The sequence below is a fragment of the Episyrphus balteatus genome, chromosome 1 (assembly GCF_945859705.1).
Source record: "Episyrphus balteatus chromosome 1, idEpiBalt1.1, whole genome shotgun sequence".
Taxonomy (NCBI): Eukaryota; Metazoa; Arthropoda; class Insecta; order Diptera; family Syrphidae; genus Episyrphus; species Episyrphus balteatus.
Window position 1 is genome coordinate 122,308,051 of NC_079134.1, and position 22,946 is coordinate 122,330,996.

The window sequence follows — 22,946 nt, forward strand, 5'->3', positions numbered from 1 at the left end:
GTCATTTGAATGATTTTGAAAGAACATGACCAGGGGAATTACTGAGTTTATTGTATTGCATGCGGCATAAACGATTTATTATTTTTTTTTAAATTTAATTAATTGTTTTTATTTATTAATCTTAATTAATTGTAAAGTATGTATGTATATTCTCGAAAAAAGACACAAAGAAAAAAAAACAATGTTTGTAAAACGATAAAATACTGTATAACAACTTTTAAGAAATATCATTAACAAAGCGTTGGATTGTTAGGATATATCTTTTACATTTGTTCGTTTACCTGATCAACAGGATGACGAAAACATTTAACAAATAAGAATTTTTTTTTATAATTTTTTTTAAACAAAGGAAAATATTGGATTTTTGACTGTTGTTGGTGGAATTTTAAATTAGAACGGAGAGTTAGTTAGTGAGGAAAGTATTGGTTTTGTTTTTTTTTTTTTTGGGTATGGAATAAGAAAAGAAAATGTGTATAACTTTAACTTGGTTGAAACTGCAACGCACACACACTATTTTTTAAATATATTTTTTTTTATAGGAAATCCTTTAGTTGTTTGTTTTTTTCTGCTTCTGTTTGTTGTTATTGAAATTAAAATACCACTACGATAACAATTAAATTGGAGAGCGCACACAAATGACTCGCTTATGGTGGGAAGGGAGAGAATTAAGTGTGCTGTTTCCTTTTAGATCTTTGCTGTTTCCACCATGTCAATGTTCAGTTTATAGAACACATATGGATAGTATTCAGCTTGGCCGAATCCTAATCCGGGGATGTCCACATTCTAGAATTGAAACAAAAAAACACAAATTAGTTTTAAACAAGTCATTGTACAAGTCATAATTGTGATTTACAACTATCAATCGATAGTTGATAAATACTGAAATTTAGGATTTTTAAACCTAATTTATAGGAAAACTGGTTATATAATAACGGTTAGGACCATTTTCTGCTTTCAAAACTTTTCCTAATTAAGTAATAAGATATCGAAATTCAATTTGATTTGATTGATAGTTGCAAATCGCAATAAGGCTGTTAGATTAAATATAAAAACAGTAAAATGCTTTTCAAAATCGACTTTCTTCTGCTTAAGTAGATTCAATTAGCGACTTTATACTTCCCAGCATTTTTTCAACACACGATTGCTTATAAGTTCTGTCTTATACATTAAGCTTAAGCTTTTTCGCCAGTTCAATTTTCGTTGTTATAAGGTTTTCTGCAACTTTTCGCTTAGAAACTTTTCACAACACAAACAGGACATAATCCTTTCTTTAACATAACAAAACAACCCATGTTTTTCAATCAATAGTTAGTCAGATATATGAAAAATTTTTATTTTTTGCGAGACACCCGTCGACTTTGTCCAAGCTTAAAATTGAATTTAAACAAATGACGGGTCTCATTTCAATATCATTTTTTAAATAATTTTACTACGAATAGGTCTATTCTTGGTAATTTTTGGTTAGGATTAGTAATAAATGGAGCCCACAAATCCAAACAAATTTATTTTTATGAAAACGGCGTACATCCGAACACATTCCATGAACAAAAAAAAAATTGCCCCGCAAAAAATGCTATTTCATTTAAGTTGACTGGGCTATAGGGCGTATACGTAATATAAGCGTAGAAAAAGAGAAATTCAATCAAAATTTTCGTTTTTCATTTCTTATTTGAAATATATTTGTAAAATGTTCCCAGATTTCGGTTATGTTCCATTTTTCTTTCTGAATAATGATAAAAAACTATTGTTGTTTGTAAGACCCATCTTTAAATGAAGCGTTCAGAATAATAATGAGCCAAGTCCATTTCATATTTGTCCATTATGCACAACTTTGAGAAACTCTATTTTAGAAACTAAAGTATTTTATTTAAAAAAAGACCAATAGCTTTTTGTCTTTTATTTAATTTCTGAATTTATTTAATTCTAATCAATGTTAAGAGAAAAAAACTAAATTTATTTATAAAAACTCAGCAAAATATATACATAACTTATAGAGAAATGGACTTGACCTAATATTATTCTTTTGAGATATGTAGTTAGTTAACACTTATATTAATAGTGTTTTCGTTTGGTAAAAAAATAAATTTATTTTTTGATCTAAATCAAAACAGATTTAGATCAAAAAAATAAATTGATTTTTTTACCAAACGAAAACACCATAAGGGAGCATTTTATAGATTCTAAAGATATATTTGCTTGTCAGCGCCGACTGCTCGTAGTCGATTATTTTGTGTTGATTGCTTTTGAATTAGAAATGATTTTATTTAAAATTATTTCTCTCTTTATTGCTATTATAAATTTACTTTACTTATCTCGCTTCTTACCCTCGTATGGGCATTATGATAGCAGACGAAGAAACACTTTAAGTATTTTCGGTACACTTGCTTATGAAGCCTTTAGATGTCATAGTTTTTGTTACAACAAAGCAACTGCTGATCGTGCCAACTATCAAGTAATTTACTTTAGAAGTTTATTTTTTGTTTATTTTACTTTTTAACTCATGCACTAAGCGTGGCAATGTTGAAAGTGATACATTTTGTACGTTAATTGTGAGTATATAATTTTTTTTATCACATCAAGCCAATGCAATGGATAAGTACTACGAGTGTCAAGCTTTGAAGCGGGCTGGTTTTTATTAATTATTTAATTGTTTTGCAGCAATTAGTTAAGTGGTCATTGGTGCGAAACCTTCATATATGATTTCCACTTAATATACTTTCAGCACTCGAATTTTTTTTCTATGAAACATTGTGACTTGTTTTATTCGACAAATACCGACTCAAGTTTGGTATACACATTTCGGACATGTGGAACTACGATTTAGTCTGAGATGCCTTTGAGATCCTATCACCCATTTAAATTTTCTTCATTAATTACGGGAGATTAAAATATCCTTGTAAAGTTTAAAAATGTTTAATTAACTTACATCAACACTTCCACCAGCTGGATTCGCAGCAGAGCCATCCAAATGACCATAAAGTTGGTTAAGGCAATCCCTAAGACGTTTAATACTTTTCTTGTTTGGCTGGATAAGAATAGCTTGGAAATTAACTGGTAGTCCGTACCTAGAAAAAAATTAACTTTCAGATTTTGTTTATGCTTAGGTCAAATAAATATTTACCTCAAAACGGATTCCACGAAGACACGGAGGGCCTTAACGTGCACCAAAGCGCAAAAGGATTCGCTGAAATTAACCTTCAGCCATCTAACGAGAGGACCCTATCAAAATAAAGGAATTCAAATATTTTGTAGAAAGTTAAATCAAATCAATGGACATTCAGCAGCTTACAAATTGCTTTTTCTTATCAGTGACCAGCTTGGTTATTTCGTTTTTACCAGCAGCTAGTTCTTCTTCGTTGTACACGAAATCCCTCACCACGAATTTCTTCTCACGGGCGTGCAATTTAAATTCTTCAACAACCTTCTTGAACAAAGTCACATTGAATAAAGCATAATCTTGATCTTGGGTTATCAACGTGGAGGAACGTGGAACAATCATGTCTGTGATTTTTTCATAACCAACAATCCAATCATTGGAAAGAGCCCTAAGATAGATTTTTTAAATTAATAAAATATTTAAATAAATCAAAAATAAGAATATTACTTAGGTACGATGACCAAAAGTGTGGTCAAATACTCAGAGTCCAGAATAAAATGTTCCTTCTTCACTAAATCAGCCAAGTTACGTGTTAGCAAACTTCCACTGTTGGTAATAGTTTTGAATTAGTATCGCAAAAAATATTTAATATTCCGATCCGCACAACTTACGTTTGCTTTTTCTCCAAGTTTTGTAGACTTCCTTTAAGATTGTTGTAAGCGGTGGATTTCGTTTTTAAATCGGCATCGATTTGACCAACTTGTTTAGAAATAATATCAGCGATATTTCTAAGCGATTGCTTAATTGGATACTTGGCCATATCCCATTGAAATCGGGTAATGTACGATGGAAGATCGGCTGTTAATATAGGAATAATATATTGAGTAATGTTTAAATTATTAAAATTGTTAAAGGAATATGCTCTAAATATCCTAAGCTGCATACAAATGTTGTCAAGTTTTATATATGTCTTCAGAACGAATTTTATATTTAAGACGTTTGAAGTTTATATTCAATAGCGGAGAAAATACAAAATTAACAGTTAAAAATTTTCAAATTTTGTGGCCAAATTTATTGGGGTAAGCTACAAGTTTTCGAGCATAGGTTACGGAGGCTGATATTCTTCGTAAATTAAATTTATCCCACAATAAAAATAAAACGTTGACGAAATTTTTCCATCGTACCCGAATATAAATTGATTTCTGGAATGTAAGGGCTCTTCTCGAAAACGAGAGTGCCTCCTCCAATTTAAAAACAAATATTTAAACAATAAAATGTGGTAATTTGGAGGAAATGCGATGTTTTTGTTTTACCAGGTACAAAGCAATATCTACATCTCGAACTCGGAACAGGCTAATTTTGTCCAAGTGGCTTGGTAGCCATGCATATTCAGAAAGATATATAACGAAATTCATTTAGAGGGATTTGGTGGCCAACGTTTAACAAAGCCGAGAACTTAGTTAGCTCAGTGCCAAGAATAAGCCCAAAGTCGCGAACAAAGCCAACAACAGGAGCATAATAGATCCGGTATTGTCTTGGTGTTAGGGAGGAACGTTTGAGGCAGGAAAATTATGGATTGCTATTTGTTAATGTTCAGCTCAAGAAAAATTTTTGGGACCATCTTGATCCGCGTCTAGAACAACAAAAATTCTGCGTTTTAAATTTATTTTGAAATAATTTGTTTTAAGTGTGCCATAAGTCAGTGGAAAACGAGAGTTTTTACTTGTGCGTTGAATATTTGTTTGCCTAAACAAATACTTGCGCCAAAAGCGCAAAACTGCGGTTTCAAAAAGAATTTTAGATCTGCTTGCAAGAATAGCAAATGTTGAGAAGATGTCATTTGTTTTGATATTCTCATATCTTCTGGAGAATAAAGGTCAGAATAAAGGTCAGAAACACTAAATGGTGACCCTTGGGTACTTCGGAGAGAGCAGTAATAGATTTTCAAATTTTAAAAATCATTCGGTAATGTTGGCCAACTAAGTAAGAATAAAGGGCAAAAGCTATTAGCTGCGTTCCTTTGGAAATATTTATCTACTGCTAAGTACTTAAAACTACTTTGAACTACTTTTGCTATACTGAAAAAGTAGTTCAAAGCTGCTTTAAGTACTAAGCAGTAGATAAATATTTCCAAAGGAACGCAGCTATTAACGTTGGAAAGCTTTAAATAATAAAATTAATATATTAATATATAAATTTTTTTTTACAATTGCAAGAAGACCATTAGGTCTAGAAGAGCATATCTTTTATTTTATTGATTTTGTTGGTCATTGTAGTTAGGGAAATTTTGAGTTGCTAAAATGTATGTCTGAAAAGAAAAATTGGTCAGAGAACACCTATAGCTGAAAAAAAATGAAGATTTGCCATGTTATTAGAATCTAAGGACAGGAAATAATGAAGTTTTAGTGCAATCTGAATTTTTCTTGAATTAAAAAAATGGCCAAACTTAAAGGAGCTGATTTAAGGTCAGAGTTAGTAAAAAGTTCAGAACATTATGTACACGGAAGGTTTGAGTTTTTTGTATGGAATCGGACGCAAACTTTGATTTTATAATTTATACTGTAAAAAAAGCAATGCATTTTGTACAAATGTAGTTCATCTTTAGAATATAATATGAACTGCATTTTAATTCGTATTAATCTACGAATATTGAGGGATTAGAGGAGGGGTAAATCGTATATTAAGGATCATTCAACTGGGCCTTTAAGATTTTATAAAAAAGGATATTATAGTAATAGAGCTATAAACAAAAAATATTCTGAACAACCGCATTTATTCAAGACACGAAAATATAAAATACGCGTTTATGAAAACCAAAGTTGTGTGTCACGAGACAGTTTTTCAATTTATTAAATACTTTAAAACCCTGACACATTTAAGGCGAAATAACATTGTCTTTGAAAATGAAATTCAATATTATTTTGAATAAAGCAAAAACCAACTAAAAAATTTTATGTTTCAATAACGACGATTTTCAGTCATTTAAGCAGCAGATTCAAGATAATCGCCATCGGAAGCCTTTGACCGAATTTTTTTGCTGAATGTCGATAATTTCATAATTCAACATGGTTTTTCTAACTTTAAGGATTCTAAATAAATAATTCAAAACTTTGGTTTTCATAACTGCTTCAGTTTTCTGTGTGAAAAAAAGTTACAATTAAAATTTAATTAAATTTTCATTTCTATAGATTTTTCTAATATTAAAGACAACATTTTGGAACACTTTGCAGCTTAAGATTTTTAAAACCTTTTTTCCATTTTTTCATATTCAAAAATCTTAATATTATTAATTTTGTTTTACTCTTAATTTTTTTTTAAATAAAAATCGTAAGCAATTAGGCAGTATTTTGATGCAACATGTATGTATCAGTGTGTAAAAAAAGCTATTTTAACATAAATTATGCTAGCTAAGCGTACGCAAGCAGGATTAAATGTAGTGTATTAGTAGTGGTGTAAGACAAATCATCAGAGATATAAAACAAAATACAACGTTAATCTAAATCGATACATACACACACATTTACAAACGAAAAAAATCAATACACATTAATTTCTAAAAATAAAGTAGAAGATCGTTTTCATTGTTTGTTCATGTTGTTGTTGTTGTTGTTTTTTTTTTTAAATTAATTAATTTTTTTTTGTGAGGAAAGAATACACTATTCAGAAAGCATATTTACGCAGACAACAGTACCTGTAAAGTTTTTTTTTATATTTTAATCTCTCTGGGACACATTTATGTTCAATTCTTTTGCACACATTGAGCACCTTTTGTATAAGTTAACAATAAAATAAAAAAATTGGTGTAAAAAAAGGACACTGATACAAATTCTATGTTTTTTTTTTTTTGCTTATTCAGAAATTTTAAAACTCAACTAAAAAATAATAATTATTATTATTGTAAGGAAGGAAATAAAAATCGTGATCAGCAGCTTTTTATTTCTGATAGCAAGTTTGAATTCTTTATTAAAAAAAAAGAAAATAGAAAAAAAAAATTATAAATTAAATAAATAAAAATTCTTTTAAATAAAAAACACATCATAGATATATTTATAGAATATTATATAATAATAATTATGTATAAAAGAAACAGAATAGAAGTCTAGAGTATAGAGTGTTATTACAACCAGGGCCTAACCTGGACTTAGTGGCATTGCTGGCGGTTCAGCCCCCAATCCGTCGCCGTTTATGTCAGTGTCCGGACTTGATCGGCCTTGGCTACTACCACAACAACTACTCACTGGAGACGATCTATGAGTTGATGAATTAAATCCATTTGTTATATTTAATTGACTCGATGAACGACTTCTAGTTTATTTTTGATACAATGTAAAGTTTACGTGTTAAATTAGTCGTTTTGTAATTTATTTTTGAAATTTTTTTTGTTTGTTTGTTCTTTTTGTATTATGTTTTTTATTAATTTTTATGTGTTAATGGGATTATATATTTCAAATAATATTGGTGATACGTTCGATATTCATTTAATTTTTTTTTCTTGATTGTTTTTTGATTCGAAAATGAAAATGAAATTGGTAAAGTCTTGTAAACGGGCTGTTAAAATGTAAAATTGCTAAGTATTAGTGCAGAGAACGATGGGATGACAAGTGACTGATTTGAAACTAAGTGAATTTTGGGAATGTTTTTCTGGGCTGCTTTAGATTTTTGATTTCAATGTGATTAATGCAGTTAATTTTTTTAAATTTCGTATTGAATGCTCACGTTTGTTGAAAAATAAATTTCTTTTTGCTCCATGTTAAAATTATACAAAATATTCGTATCACTTCACGAAACATGATTTTTTTTTAAATACACAAGGCATTTTTATATAGGTACCTCTTTATAGGGAAGACAAGTCTTAAATACTTTGAACTTGTGTGCACGCCAAAAACTTTAAATGCTTGCAGTAAGAATTGTTTCACGGACACCAACCCGAATATCAAAATCCTTTAGCGATACTGTTACATTTGTTTGAAAAGACATGCCCTACATCATCGCTTCAACACTGCCACATGATAAATCCAAACCCATTACAAGATTTATTATAATTAAAAGTTTAAAGTATATTAAACCTACTAGAAGTTTAACAAGCTCAAACAATTCCTCCTTTTTTTCATTTTTGTATTGATTGATAATAACAAATTCAAATGGTTTCAAACGCAAATTTTAAAATTATCGCTTCCAGAGAGTTGTACAAATATTGAAATCATTGTTCAGCAAGTTGTACATATCTTCTGAAATCGGGAATATTTTTTAGGTGTAGCAATGGTTCAAGTTTCACATTATGATTTAAAGATATGAATCAAGGTAGAACCGTGTTTGTTTTACAAAAGGCAGTTACAGTGACACAAACGCTTGCGACAGATTGGACTTTATGGTTTAATGGTCATTGGAATTATCATAAGCCGCTGTGTAACGCGACTACCAAAAAGCGTTGGTTCTGGAGAGCCTTTAACTTTGACTTATCTTACAAACAAAAGTTCTGTTTTGACTTTATTCAGTCACCACACTGCTTTTCTGTGACACCAGTATCCCTGTTTTTTTTTTTTCAATTTGAATCCCTATTAGCGAGGAGCAATCAATTAAAACAAAATCATTTTGCAATCAATTGAAATAAAATCATTTTGTTTTTAATTTATTAGAGTTTTTGAAAACACCAAGCTAGCGCAATTGGTTTGTGAAAAAGAGTATGCATTTTTTCTTTCGTTCTAGGAAATCATCACAAAATAAGTTTGAAAATTTTCACTTTTAAACTATTTCACTGTAGTTAAGGACTTTCCATCGCCAAATAGTCATTTCTGGAAGGCTTTTTTTTTTTATCTCATTTTGATGTTTTTTCGTTCTGCAAAATTTATTGAATTTGAATATCATCTCGGAAGTCGGAAATTTATCCAACAAAGGAGATGAGCAAAAATTATATGACACTAGGGCCTAAGGCGAACAGAAATGAGACTTTTGTCATATCCAAGCAGAACGTTACGGTATAATAACTGTGAAGACTTATGAAAATCATTTGAGGGTATATTGAAGTGAAGGTTCCAGGAGGAAAACAGCACAAGTCCATTCCAACTCATTCTGAGAAAAACGAAAATTTTTTTTTTGCCCAGTAAATACTACAAGACCTCATCATTAGTCTATTTTTTGACTAAAAGTGGACATGAGCCATTTTTCCTTTGGACCCTATAAGTATTGCCATGTGAATTTCACAATGCGAATGCTTTTTCATTAGCAGCGTAAAATGCACAGTTCACACAGGTCTTTCGAAGCTGCAAACTTGGTTTTATAAAATTGGTTTCTTTCATAGCAAAACAACATCCACACAAAATTGGTCGATGCATGTGAACTAGGATAGTTAATTTTTAATTTTTTTATGTATTACCCTAATCGGAAAACGTAGGTCCATTCCTCATATTAAAGAACTAAAAAGCCAGTAATTTTTTGTTTGTTGGTGTCATTTAACACTTTGTGTTAAAAGACGCGAAAGAAAAATTATGTTAAATACATTTTTAAATAGTTGCTTCCGTTATATTTAAAGTTTGAAGACTTCAGTATTGAAGATCCGACCAATAAAGAATTCGTAATGCATATTATGGAACCATAGATATGTAGATAGATATATTAATTTGTTTATAAGCTTTGCTTTTACAAATAATGTAACCATATTTTAATTTATTTTGTGGTTTGTTTGATTCAGAACCGAAAAAAAAACGAAATAGTTCATTCAAAAAGCTTATAATATCTTAAGCTCTAAGGTCGAATCTTCCCCGTTTCTGCCTGAACCACGTATCTACATAGAAAATTTTGTTCAGTTCTTAAAATAAATATACATTTTTCTCAATATTAAAAAATATGAATTGAACAAAGGGAAATCAAGTTATGTTTAAGACATATTGATTGAGTTGTTTCTACACTTAAAGCTTTGTATCTATTATTCAATTTTAAAGTTCAAGTGACCTCAACTCCAAATTTATAAAGCGTTTCGCCCAGGTACGACGAAACGCTTTATAAATTTGGAGTTGAGGTCACTTGAACTTTAAAATTGAATTATATTCAATCGCTCCACTTAAAATAGAAATAATTTAAATAATTTTTATTATTTTTGTTATTTTTTTCTTCGTTACTTTGTATCTATTCTTCCTCTAAGTTTTAGAGCAATGTTTAACAGAAAAAAAAATCTTTCAAAAAAATGTACATACGAGGTTCAAGCAGAAACGGGACGATATAACATTTTGTGCCGGACGGTGCACATGAGGTAGACCCTTTTTTCTAAATTTTAAGCCTTGAGGTGGAATTGTACAATAGTATTTTGGAGTTCGAAATTTCGTTCAGCTTCAGAATAAAACTATATCATTAATATATAATGTCATCACTTTATACTTCTTTTCAAATGAACCAGACTAGAATTATATTAGATTTATATAAGATACCATTTTTTAAACATTTTTAATTTCAGAACTTAGAACTTTTCATTATTTTAGATTTTGGTAAAAGATTGACCTAAAGATTTCTTAATATTAAGAATACCTTTTTTGTTCACAAAATAAGATTATTTATATTTTTTTTTAAATACCACACGGCAATCCAGTGAAAGCGTTAGATGCCAAACGCTTAAGCAATTTACATTTAAAATATAGCTCACAAAATATATAGTATAGAAAAATTGTTGTCAAAAAATTTTATTTTCAAAGTAGAGAAACAGGAACTGCATTTTTATATAAAGCATAGTTCAAGTTCAACTTAATTTCAATGTTATCGACATAACAAAGAGTTTTTTGATAAAAGAAGTAAGCAAATTTTTGGCGAAAAAATTATTATTTTATTTAATGTACTATAGGGTTGTAGTTGTAGTAGGTAGTATTGATTTGTAACGTTTTGGAAGTAGTTACGGTTAGATTATATAGCAGTAAATGCGGTAGTAAAAAAATGAGTAATTTAATTTTTTGTAAAAAACTTACCCGCTATTACTTTTGGCGCCGATGCTTTGTTTTCTTTTTAATTCGATTTGCAAGGCAAACAAGAAGGAAAAATAAATGAGAAATTCAAAAATATTTATTTTTGTTTTTAGGGGGAAAAAAAAATGTATGACTTTTGTAAAATTAAATGAGCTGCAAGGAAAACAAGAAACTGGCGGCAAAGAAGCCAAAAATCTTCGGGGCTTAGGTTTTAAAGTTGTTTTTTTTTTTTAATTTTTTTTATCAAGCATAAAACGGTCGCCTGAGGGCAGTCAAAAATTCGATTAGTTAAAAACAATTCTTACAAATATGTATTTTTTTTTGTATTAGTTGCTAAGATTTCAATAATCCTACTCAAGCACGCCAACTTGGAAAACAGTTTCTTATAAAATATAGACTTTAACTAAACACTACCAAAGGGAAAATTATTTTAAAATCAAGTGCTTACTAATAAATAGCTATCTAAGATATGTTAAAATATTGTCTAGCATCTAGATTAATTAAAAATATTGTTTTGTTGATATTTTCATTTTAATTGCATAATCGATAAGGAATAGATTTGCGAAAAGGGCTTTTTTTAAACGGTGTCATACGTATTTGAGTCACATGCGTTTTTAAAGCGTCTTTTCTAGCTTTCTACTCGAGCATTTGATACTTTCGGAAACAAGTCCATATTTTGTTTATATCTGATATTGCGATATTATGTTTCAAAGTGATAATATTTGTTGTCGTTTTCTTTGTGAGTTATCCATAAGCTGAGTCATATATCGAAAAATAATTTTTATTATCAGTGGACCTAATTTATTTCATACCAAAGTAAGTGATCGTCAGGTGTTAGCAATAGTTGATATATACTTTTGTAAATAAAATAAATATAATAAATTACCATTAGTTTCCTCTTTGTTGTTTTTAAATAAATCTAACTTACAATACTTGAACAATATTGGGCAAGTCACTAAGAATATTTAACAAAATAAACAAATTTAAATAAAATTAAAATGTTCTAAAACAAGGACTCTTAGAATACATTTTTCAAATTTTTCCTATTTTTTACTTAAAAAAAAATTAAAAAGCAGGTGCGTCGATTTAATTTGTTTGATATTTTTATTGGTGGTTACAAAAGAAGTAGAAAAAAAAATTATCCATTTTATCTTTATAGTCGTTTTTTGTAGAAATTAGTTTTCACGTCATTAACTTAAAATCTTCTTATTTTAAGTAGTGAAACAGGCACACACATATGATTTTATAAATAATTGAATTAAGATGTTCGAAAAAGCGAATCAGGGAACCAAATTCCAGCAATGAATTATTTTCATGGCAAAATAGTCGTCATTTTGCAGACTTATTAGAATTCAATTTGTCTATGAAATAACGGTAAGTTGAAAATGGGTGTTTCCATGGAAGGGTTTTGTCAGATTTTTGCATGTTTTTCACTCTTATTTATTTAACTATTCACTAAGTTAAGTATTTCAATACTTTAACACTACATCATTAAGTTTTTTCATTGTTTTTAATTTTGAATGTATACAACTATTGTGCTATTGTATTGCTATTGTACTTCTTTTTAATCCATTTTTTAAGTTCTAATGGTATGTAAAGTGTTTTAACACATAAGACTCATTTCAATAATTGTATGAACTAACAAAAAAATATCAAGTATATCATTGTCAGCACTCAAATTAAGTTTAAAGATGAATAAAAATGACAGTTATTTTGAAAAAGTTCTGAAAATATTGCACATACGAACATTTTTAGAAAATGTCACCTGGAACATGGTCAATATGAATCTCACACATTGACTTTCTATAAAATCAAATATGAGTCCACCATCAACATTTAATACTCGCCATCTAGAATTTTTTTAAACAAAAAAGTTAAAATTGCCACTGAAATAGTTTGTTTCGTAAAGTTAACTCTGCACTGTATTTTATGAATTGTATCAACTTTCAATACTTTTAAAAATTTAATACACAAGAATTGTGCAATAATTAAAAAAAAAAGTATTCTCAAAGATTTAGGTATAAGTAAAACAACAAAATTACCTAACAGTTATTTTGAACTGCATAAACTTTATAGTTCTACTAATTTACTCTCTGAGAATGTTGGCTAATTTTGGAATGTTGGAAAATTTTCAACTTTTAAAGTTTTACCGTTTTTTAAACTATCTGTCAAATCTGAAGATGGGGTAGTCGTTTCTCGTTTGTTCACAAGTTAGGCTATCATACTTTGTTGGTTTTGTACAAAACATCTATACTTCATTTTTCTACAGCCCAAAAATTAATAGACCAGGGTCGATAATTTTTTAAACCAAAAAAATCTTAGTAGGATGAAACCCATTGGATTAATCAATGTTACATGAAATCTTAAGTTTTTTGAGTAATTAAAGTGTAAATTTGAATAAATAGGCCAAAATTGTAAACAATGATAAAAATTTTTTTTCGAATTCAAGCTTTTTTCATTTTTTGAATTTTACTAGAACATGTTCTATAGTATACTAATGTAAAATTTTTTTTACACCATCAGAAAATAGACATTTTAACGAACGAAATGCCCACCGACTTTTTGAAAAAAGCTGATATTTTGACACGTGAATTTTCGATTGAAAATTAGGGTGTTTTTTTGGTATTAAGTCAAAATAAGGTGAACAAATTAATATTTTAAATCAAATAAATTACAGTGTATTTGGGACATAATAAGGTAAGTTTTCACCAAATTTCGTAGAAAAAAACATTTTTTTGAAAAAGATAAAAATAAAAAACCAAAAACTCGGTTTTTTTGAATTTTTCACATAAATTTTGAGGTTATGTGAAAAAATTGTTGATACAAAAGTTGTAGATCTTTTTATTACCTACAACTTTGCCATACAACTTTTTTCTATAGGATTTGTAGTTTTGCCGGAAATCGAGATATACCATTTTTTACCATTAAAAACTCAACCCACCCACTTCCCGAACTCGGCTCGCCCGTAATTTATTTTTCCTTTCATTCTTATCATATTCCCCTCCTTTTCCAATGGGTTTCATCCTACTATGATTTTTTTGTACTTTTTAATGTTTTTGAAGGCATCGGCACTGGTCTATAAATTGAATCTTGTAACAATTTTTTGGTTTCGTTATATTTTGCGAATCTCGTGATTTCAAATAATACATATTAAAAAAAGTTTTTGTAAAACACTTTACAAAATAGTTGATTGGTTCAAACAATAATTTTGAGTTTATGACCCATTATTATGGTTAAAATTTTAAAACACATGGTTTACGCAGGTGTGTTAAACACAATTTTTAACTAATCATCTTTTGAATTCGGAAAAACTATTGAACGTGGATTTTTTCAACAACTTCAGCAGGATAGTTCACACAACACGACTCAAATAATTTTTTTTCGCTTAACTTATAATAATGTTTAGTTTCCCTGCCGTTCACAAAAAAAGCTGTTTCCAAAGCTGACAAAAGCCAAACAACAGAATTAATCTCAAATATTTAAAAACTTATTAATACATTTAATTAAACATTTATATCCAACATCACTAAATTACCCTTCAGTAGTTCGACTAAATATTACACAAGGACATTTTTAACAGTAAATACTTTCTAAAACTTTACCAATTTCATCCCATAAATCAATCTGTCTATTATTATTTAAAAAATTTCATTCTTCAAAATGGTTCTTCCGTTCTATTATTTTCTTAGTTTTTACAATTTTGTGTTTTTCTTTACCAAAAAAAAAATAATAATAAAGACAAAAAAAAAAGAAGTATTTTGCTATTTTATTTTTAATACCTGCTCTTATTCGAACCTCTATGCCTATGAAACCACCAATCGAATGTATCACTAAAACTAGTGTTATTTTTTAAAGCGCAATTATTCGTTGAACAATCACAATCACAATTGCACGAAGTAGTGTCAAATTCACGTTCGGAGGACTCTGAAGAATTGTTAAGGCTCCCGCCGTGGCATGCTGAACAAGTGGTTGTTGTTGTGTCACGACTATTTGATAAATTTGATGATTTACCCGTTAAATCCGAATGAGTATTTTCATCGGGCGGACCAGGACCTTCTGGGGCGGGCATATAACACAATTACACATTTTCGGGTACACATTGTTTTTGAATTGTTTGGATTTGGTTTTTTGTTTTTGTTAAGTTAACAAGTACATTTTTTTTGTTTTATTTGGTTTTTTTTTTTTTTTTAATTTTTTGTGAGGAGAAAACATTAAAGAAAAAAAATAAACATTATTCATGGTATTCTTGGCATTCAACATATCCTGTTTAAGTTCTGCATTAAATAAATTAAATATAAATTTGTTTCAAAACAAACTTAAAGTAAAATAAAAAAAAAGTTATAAATTTAAATATAATTAAAAAAAAAAACTCAAAAAGATAATAATGATGAGTTGGAAGCATTATTAAACAAAAAGAAAATTGTTTACTAAGCGGCACATTGACACAGACTTTATACAAAATTCACGATAGTCTTTAAGATTTTTTTTTACAAAATTTAAAAATAAATTTTAAGAACAAAAAAAAATACACTAGACAAATGCCACAAAAGCACAAACACAAAAAAAGATTTGAAGAAAAAAAAAACAACAAAAACAAAATTGTATGGATGCAAATTAAATCTGAAGACGTGTTACACCTGTTGTAAGATCGGCAAGCCTAAAAACATAAATTATTAGAAGCGTAATCTAATCGCGGTTTGAAATTGCAGAATTTGATAAGAAGATTTAAAAACTAATTGGTTTTCTCTCCATCTAAAAGGATTTTGATGTTAATATCATAATTATTTTGATTTTGATTAAAATTGAATATGGTGGATGGATCATGCAATGAAATTATTGAAATGAAAAGAGAATCAACACAAAATTTAATTTAAGTAAATAATTTATATATATATTTATGTTTAGTGTTGCGTGTTAAGAATTTAATAATTGCGATACATATTATTATGTGAATATGGTGAGAAGTAAAAATGCATAAACTACGAGTAGGTTCTAACATTGCAATTGAGAAAGTCATCGATTTCTACGCAAAAAGATGAATTTAAGGAATTATTAAGAAGAGTAAAGAGAACTTCTTTGACGGTTTTTGTGGCCTGTTTATCACTAAATAACTTTTAAAGTCGGCACAAGAAATTCCCATGTGACGCTTGAAAAAGAAATGACTGAACTTAATGACTGCGTCAACAAACACGAGCGACTGAATCCAAGTGGTTTATTTTTGTGTTAAAATAAAGTTTCAGAAAAGTATAATAATCGGATAAGTTTTCTGGAAAATTGTGCACAGGACAATGACTGCCGGATCAAATAATATTATAAAATTCAAGTGTTTATGGAATGTTCTCCATGTGTTGGCCAAAGGAACAATATGCCCGCCTACTAAAAAAAAGGTTAATCTGGTTCATAAATTCACTGCTTTACTTATTTTGCTACATTAGGTTGTGGAGATCTATTAAAATAGTACCTACATTTATTTTCCTAAAAAACCATTACAAATCTATTGGCGGATCGTTGTCAGGCGCCACTATTCTCTGGCAAAAATTTAAAAGCTTAATAAATATCTTTTTTTTCACCCCTATGCTTTCCTTTATGCTCGGAGGCGCCGAGTTTAATGGAGCTTGCATAAACAGATTATGGTGAACAGAAAAAAGTCTAAAATCTAAAATAAACTAGGTTTAAGACAAGATGTGTGTTGGCCAGTTCAAGCCATGTGATTTAAAATAAAAACTGCTGCATTGTCCAAGCTTTTTGATTGCAATGAATATCAAAAAAAAAAAATGTCATTCGACATTGCTTTAAAACAAAAAAAAAATGACAAATAAAACTAAGCATTGTATGCATAAAATGTATGCAAAAAAGTTGGCATTATTAAAATCTCAGAACGAGATTGAATGCAGAATATGTGCAGTAAAACATCTTCTTGTTTAAGACCTTGGAAGTTTCAGCTAAGGTTTTGTAATTTTCTGACCCAAAGTACAACACATCCAAATACTTTTGTGACGAACATATTTGTCGTCATCATCAGGCAGTGCAATAAAATAATTAAACAAAATTTTAAATCGTCTATTAACCCTGTTATTTCGTTAGCATTTAGACTTTTTTACTTGCGATATAGGTACTATAGGGCAAGTTTAGGATTCGTAAAAAAAATCGAACTCGAGATAACAATTTTACATGACATTACGATGATGGAGAATGCCAAAAAAGTGGGTCCGGCAATTCTGTCTGTCTGTCTGTCTGTCTGTAAGAACCTCGAGCTACAGCCTAAACTACTGAAGCGATTTTGTTCAAACTTGGTAGTTAGCAGTTTTAGGTGATTCCCTAGAGGGGAAATTGAAATTTTTTTTTTATGATCAAAACTAACGGTACCTGCCATATAACGGAAATAGAAAAGTTAATTTTTTTCAAAAACGGCTCTAACGATTTTGATTAAAATTTTTATGTGTGGTATTACACATAAGAGCCAACTTTTGAAATAAAAAAAATATTTTTTGTACCGTTATTAACGGTACCTCTCATAGAACGGTTTTTTTGGTTTCTGAATATCTCGTACAAAATTAACCCGATTTCAACGAAAATTTTTATGCAAAAGCAATTAAATAATAATAATATTAAAATTTTAGAAAATTTTCAAAAAGTGCATTTTTGGATTTTTAAAAAATATTTCAAAATTTTTTTTTGAAAAATCAATTTTTTGAAAACGGGTTGGTGAAAAATTTTGAAATTTCGTTTTTATGTGTAAATTAATTATTTCTTTAAAATGGCATACCAACTTTTTTTTTGAAAAATGTTAGAAATTTTTTATATATAAAAAATTATTTTTTTAAAAAACGGCTCTAACGATTTTGGAAATTTTTTTTTTAAAAATACCTTTTTATGCAAGTAATAAAATGGCATACTTGGTTTTTTGTAAAACATAATTTAAAACGGTGTTTTTTGAATAAAAAGCTTTAACATTAGAGTTACTTTTAGCATAAGAGCAAGTACGTGCGACCCCAGTCGTGCATTTTATTTCATCAAGTACATTTCTTTACACTTTAGATGCCAGTGGCAAAACATCGTTTGAAAAAAAAGTTAACGAAATACAAAACTACCTGAAGTCGCACAACGAGCAACTACAAACCTATTAATTCTCCCCTAAAGATATAAGGGGTATTCACGATCCGATGCAACTGGTCTAGTATCATTGCAAAAGTGCAAAAGTGTAAAATCTTGCAACACTACAACAACAAAATATATGGATTGAAATTTTACAATGGTCTTGCACTTTTGCTATACCCTAACCCTATTGCAAAATAAAAATACAATGGTGTAAAATTTTTTTGACAGATTGCAGCTCGCCGTCGCGTGTCGCCCATGATGAACAGTTTATCTTTTTTATTCTTATTCTTTTTTATTTTGTTTCTTTTGATGTAATTTGTGAAAATAAATTAACCCGAACACAACAAAGAATGAAATTATAAAAAAATTGAAAAAAATAGAAGAAGCATCGGTGGAAAGACAACTCCGTAAAAAAATGAGTGAAGCTGATATAAATCAGATCATGGATTCCATTCAATATTTACTATAGATAAGAAGAGGTGCGTTCACGATCTATTGTAAAAAAATAAAATTTTACACTTTTACTAGGCCTGTTGCACCAGATCGTGAATACCCCTATAGAGTCGATTGAGAATTCATAAAAAATGCATTAAATGAGAAATTGAGTTTTATTACAAGAATAATGGACATTATGAAGTACATCGAGCACATCGACAAAAAGCTTCTGCTTTTGAATAAAGCTACACTAAATTATAAAAATTTGAAATACAATTAAACTTGGAAGAAGTTCTTGAACTACATTGTTCTATTTTATTTACATCGATTATAAGTAAATATAACTTATTACCAAAAAGTAGATCGCATGGAGAATTCAAGGACTTTTGATATTAGGACAAGGTTTACAAATAGAACGAAATCTTATCATAGAACACTTGGGCTATTATTGATATGGAGGCACTAATATCTTTTTTACAGAGCTTCAAATAAGTAACTTCTGACATAAAAAAAACTTCAAAATTAACAACATCTTTTCGCTTTAAATACAAAAAACAAAAATAAAATTTTTGTGAGCTCCATTATCTCATATTAAAAAAAAAAAAAAACAGAACCATCAATTTCTTAAAGCTTGAATTCTATGTGCACTGACTACTTTAATAATAATACATTGAACCGGCCATTCCAAGCACTACATCCACTGCACACCTATAGTCTATCTTATTATTTGTGAATGCTATCTTAATATTTTGTCTTTTGAGACTAAAGTCAAAATTTTTTAATACCACACATTTCGGCATGAAAATGGAGTTTATACAATAATTTAAATTAGTTCTTTTTATCAAAGGTAATTTCAACTGATTAATCAAATTGCAAATTTTGCTTAAATATTATGTTAAATGAAAAGGAGAGTCTATACCGACACTACACATCAAAAGCATTGACACAAATTATTTAGGAAGGCCAAAATAAACCCTGAAAAACCGGTGAGAAATAAGGAAATAGAAATGCCGTTTAAAAAAACAATGAAATTTGTTTTGCATACAAAGAACTGATTTTATATCTCAGGAAGAATTTATCTTTCAAAAAGTGACCCAAGCAACAAAAGTGACAAAAAAATATTGAAAACCAAAGAAGGTTTTTTATCAGCCTCTAAAATTGACTCGATATGCATTTTGGAATTTGTTTATCATTTGAGCAGGCTCATTACATTGTCAGTACATAAATCCAAATATTTCCTAAATCACTAAAAGCTTTGATTCTCTTTATATCTAGCTTGTGAAGTAAAAGTTAAATAAAATTTAACATATTAATGCAAATGAAATAAATGTATGTTAATGTTAGTTATGTTTTTTTTTCTTTTTTTTTTTGAAATTAACATTTCTTTTTTCCTCAAAGACAGTTTTTATAAATGTACTAGAATAAAATTCTGCTTATAGTATGTATTTTAGTGTGTCAGCTTCAACAAAAAAAATTGTTTGTTAAAATCAAAAAACATTAATTTAAAAAGCTTTCTCTAACTAAAGAGACATGAATTTGCTGTGATAAATTAAGATTTCAAAAAATTAAAATTAAATTAAATTATAAAATAAAAACATATAATAAATAAAATATAAAAAAATAAAAGATAACCAAAACAAAACATACAAATAAATGAAAAAATAAATAAATAAAATAAATTATTAAGAGGGGATAGAGTATATATCAATATATAATTAAAGATAATACAGAAAATCGATTAGTTTTTAAATCCATTTCTAAAAGTGTAATGAATCACAAATCGATGTCATTGCAATTTTAGATTTCCATTCACAAAATTTGCAAAGTCGCACTTTGAGTTTAATTTAGATCTAAGGATATATTGTGTTAGCATTCCCAAAAAAACTACTTTTTAATGTAATGTTTGTAAGTAAGGCACTGCTTGGAAACATCAGCAAAAAACAACATTCACCAAAAAATGACAACAAAATGTTTGCAATTTAATAAAAAACAAAAAATCTCGTAAAGTATTGAATTTGGAGACTTTTCATTTTGCAAATTTCATTGTCATTTCTGATGTCTCCAAACAAATCCACTATAATAATAAATTGATGGGAAGTTAAGAATATATATTTATATAAAAATGTATATATATTTATGTATAACATATGAATGTCTTAGTATTCGAAAGCATATTCTGAATTTATAGGAAAAATGGACTGCCTGCTTTAAATATTTATGCGGATTCGGTTTGGAAGTATATATTTTTTTTATATTTAAAATTTCACACAAAATCAACTCACTATTGTTGGCGAGCAGATTCTCGTGCAATTTATCCCTCTGATCCTCGAGTACTTCACCCAAATAAGTGGCAACTTTTCGGGTGATTTGCTCAACATAGACATCCAATTTACCCAAATCATCAGAAAGACCAACCAGCTGATCCAAAGTACCGACCTAAACGAAAGATCAACAACATAATTTACAATGATGCATATTAAATCTTTTGCATTCTAACTTACCTTCAAGTCGGGAATATGAAATTTAAAATTGACACACAGATTATTCTGTTTGTGGGTGAGATTGTTCATTGTTTCATAGGTTTGCTGGCAGGTTTTATCCCCAGGAGCGGAAATGAGCCAATATTCAGACATGTTGGTGTTTTCTATAAATAAATATAAAAATAATTAAACATAATTTCTTAAAAAAAAAATATTCTTTATAAATTCTAAAAATAATACAAATGACAGAGATAGTGAATACACGCGAGTCATTTATCGTTAACTCTATTCATTTATCACTGGGAAATTCAATTAAGAAAGTAGGTATGCATTAATCACCAATATTTACACTGAAACCAATGTTCTTCTGGGATTGACAGGAACTACTACACATGTTTTATCAAAATTGTGTTAAAACATTATACATTTTGAGGGAGATATTTAGAATAATATGTAGTTCTTAGGTTGGTCGCGTTGAACGTAAGAAATAATTAAGTTTTTAATTGACCAAGCAAATACTATAAATGATTTTATAACATTTTCTCAGAATCAAATTAAACCTAATTAATAGTAGATATATCTACTATATTTTTTCAAATTGAATTCGCTCTTTGGCAATAAGACAAGTCTATAAAGAGATACAATATTTTAACAACTAAAGTTTTCAAAGCTGTACTTGACCATTACTGAGGAATCCTTGTTCGAGCTGGAATGTGCTCAGATAGAAAAAAGGAGATGGTGGGAAACCGCTTTTTTTTAAAGAAAAAATCAGCATGAACACCGCGGGAATTACTTGAACAGACAAGTGATTAAATCAAAATAAAGAGTTACTATTGCCCATGATCAATACTAACTACTAAATGACAAAATAAAAAAAATAATTAAACCAGTCAGCAGCCAGATCACCTACACCAAAACTAAGGTAGTCATAAAGAGAGTAGTACCATTTACTACAAACACATTTTGTATGGAAGAAGAATTTACAATTTATTTGTAAAAAGTATGCCGGGTTAATGGAACCTTAATATCACTGACTTTATTTACCTCAAAAAAACTCTTTGTAGGTCGATTACTCAGAAAATTTTGGGAGTGATTTTTGGGTAGGCCTTTGTAGGTTATTAATGAAATGTGAAATTTTTCAAGACTCTCTTGGGGGCAATAGCCATTTACTGCAAAATCAAATTAATTTTTTGATATAATTAAATTAATAAAAAAATTTCGAAAAGGATTCGTTTTTTTCGAGGTTTTTGCAGTATATGGTGTTAAGAACTTTATTATACTCTTTTTACACTTTTTGGGACTACTTATACATACACAAAAATTTCAACCGTGACTAAAGTTTCAATCTTTCTGGTGCGTGGGATCCGCTGCTACATAGATTAAAACAAAAATCAAACAATAGAACAAGCTGATGCTATAAGTTTTGTCTGCTCTCAAGCTAACATAAACGCACAACAACAATTAACAGCACAACAAACAATAACAGATCAATTACAACAACAATCAACATCTCAAATGCAATTGCCTCTACAGTCAGCACCCCGGTACAATTTACGTAGAAGAGAATGAAGAAAAAGAAAAAAAAAAGAAGAAACAACAACCACCCACAAGCCATCAGTCTACCCGTGGCCACGATAAGTGGAATCTTGTCGAAACGTCGTCGGGAATAAGTCCGTTAAGTTAATAAAATAAATACATATATGTACATATTTGAGTCCAGAAAAAATCTACCATCGCAGGGATAAGGCACATAATGCTCCATGGAAAAACACGAAGTTTGAATAACTAAATGAATTTGATTACTATCATGCAATGGTTGAATACCTACTATTTTCAATTACACTGGGCAACAAGGTTTTTGCCACAAGAACCAAAATATACTTTTCTATA

General features: G+C 29.0%; 1 protein-coding gene across 3 annotated transcripts in view; it reads right to left on the minus strand.

Moving 5' to 3' along the window:
- Positions 1-378: 378 nt before the first annotated feature.
- Positions 379-22,946, minus strand: part of LOC129914708 (V-type proton ATPase subunit C) — a 34,006-nt gene continuing 11,438 nt past the window's right edge. For 2 of the 3 annotated variants that reach the window (XM_055994061.1, XM_055994053.1), the window contains exons 2-9: positions 21,078-21,220; positions 20,859-21,012; positions 3,769-3,955; positions 3,605-3,703; positions 3,290-3,545; positions 3,122-3,219; positions 2,927-3,065; positions 379-783 (exon numbers count right to left, since the gene is read on the minus strand). In XM_055994061.1, the coding sequence (XP_055850036.1) occupies positions 685-783; positions 2,927-3,065; positions 3,122-3,219; positions 3,290-3,545; positions 3,605-3,703; positions 3,769-3,955; positions 20,859-21,012; positions 21,078-21,209 (1,164 nt within the window). In that variant the 5' untranslated portion in view covers positions 21,210-21,220 and the 3' untranslated portion in view covers positions 379-684. Of the gene's footprint in view, positions 784-2,926; positions 3,066-3,121; positions 3,220-3,289; positions 3,546-3,604; positions 3,704-3,768; positions 3,956-7,232; positions 7,403-14,822; positions 15,100-20,858; positions 21,013-21,077; positions 21,221-22,946 lie in introns of those variants that run through there. The other variant, XM_055994071.1, reaches the window with a different exon arrangement.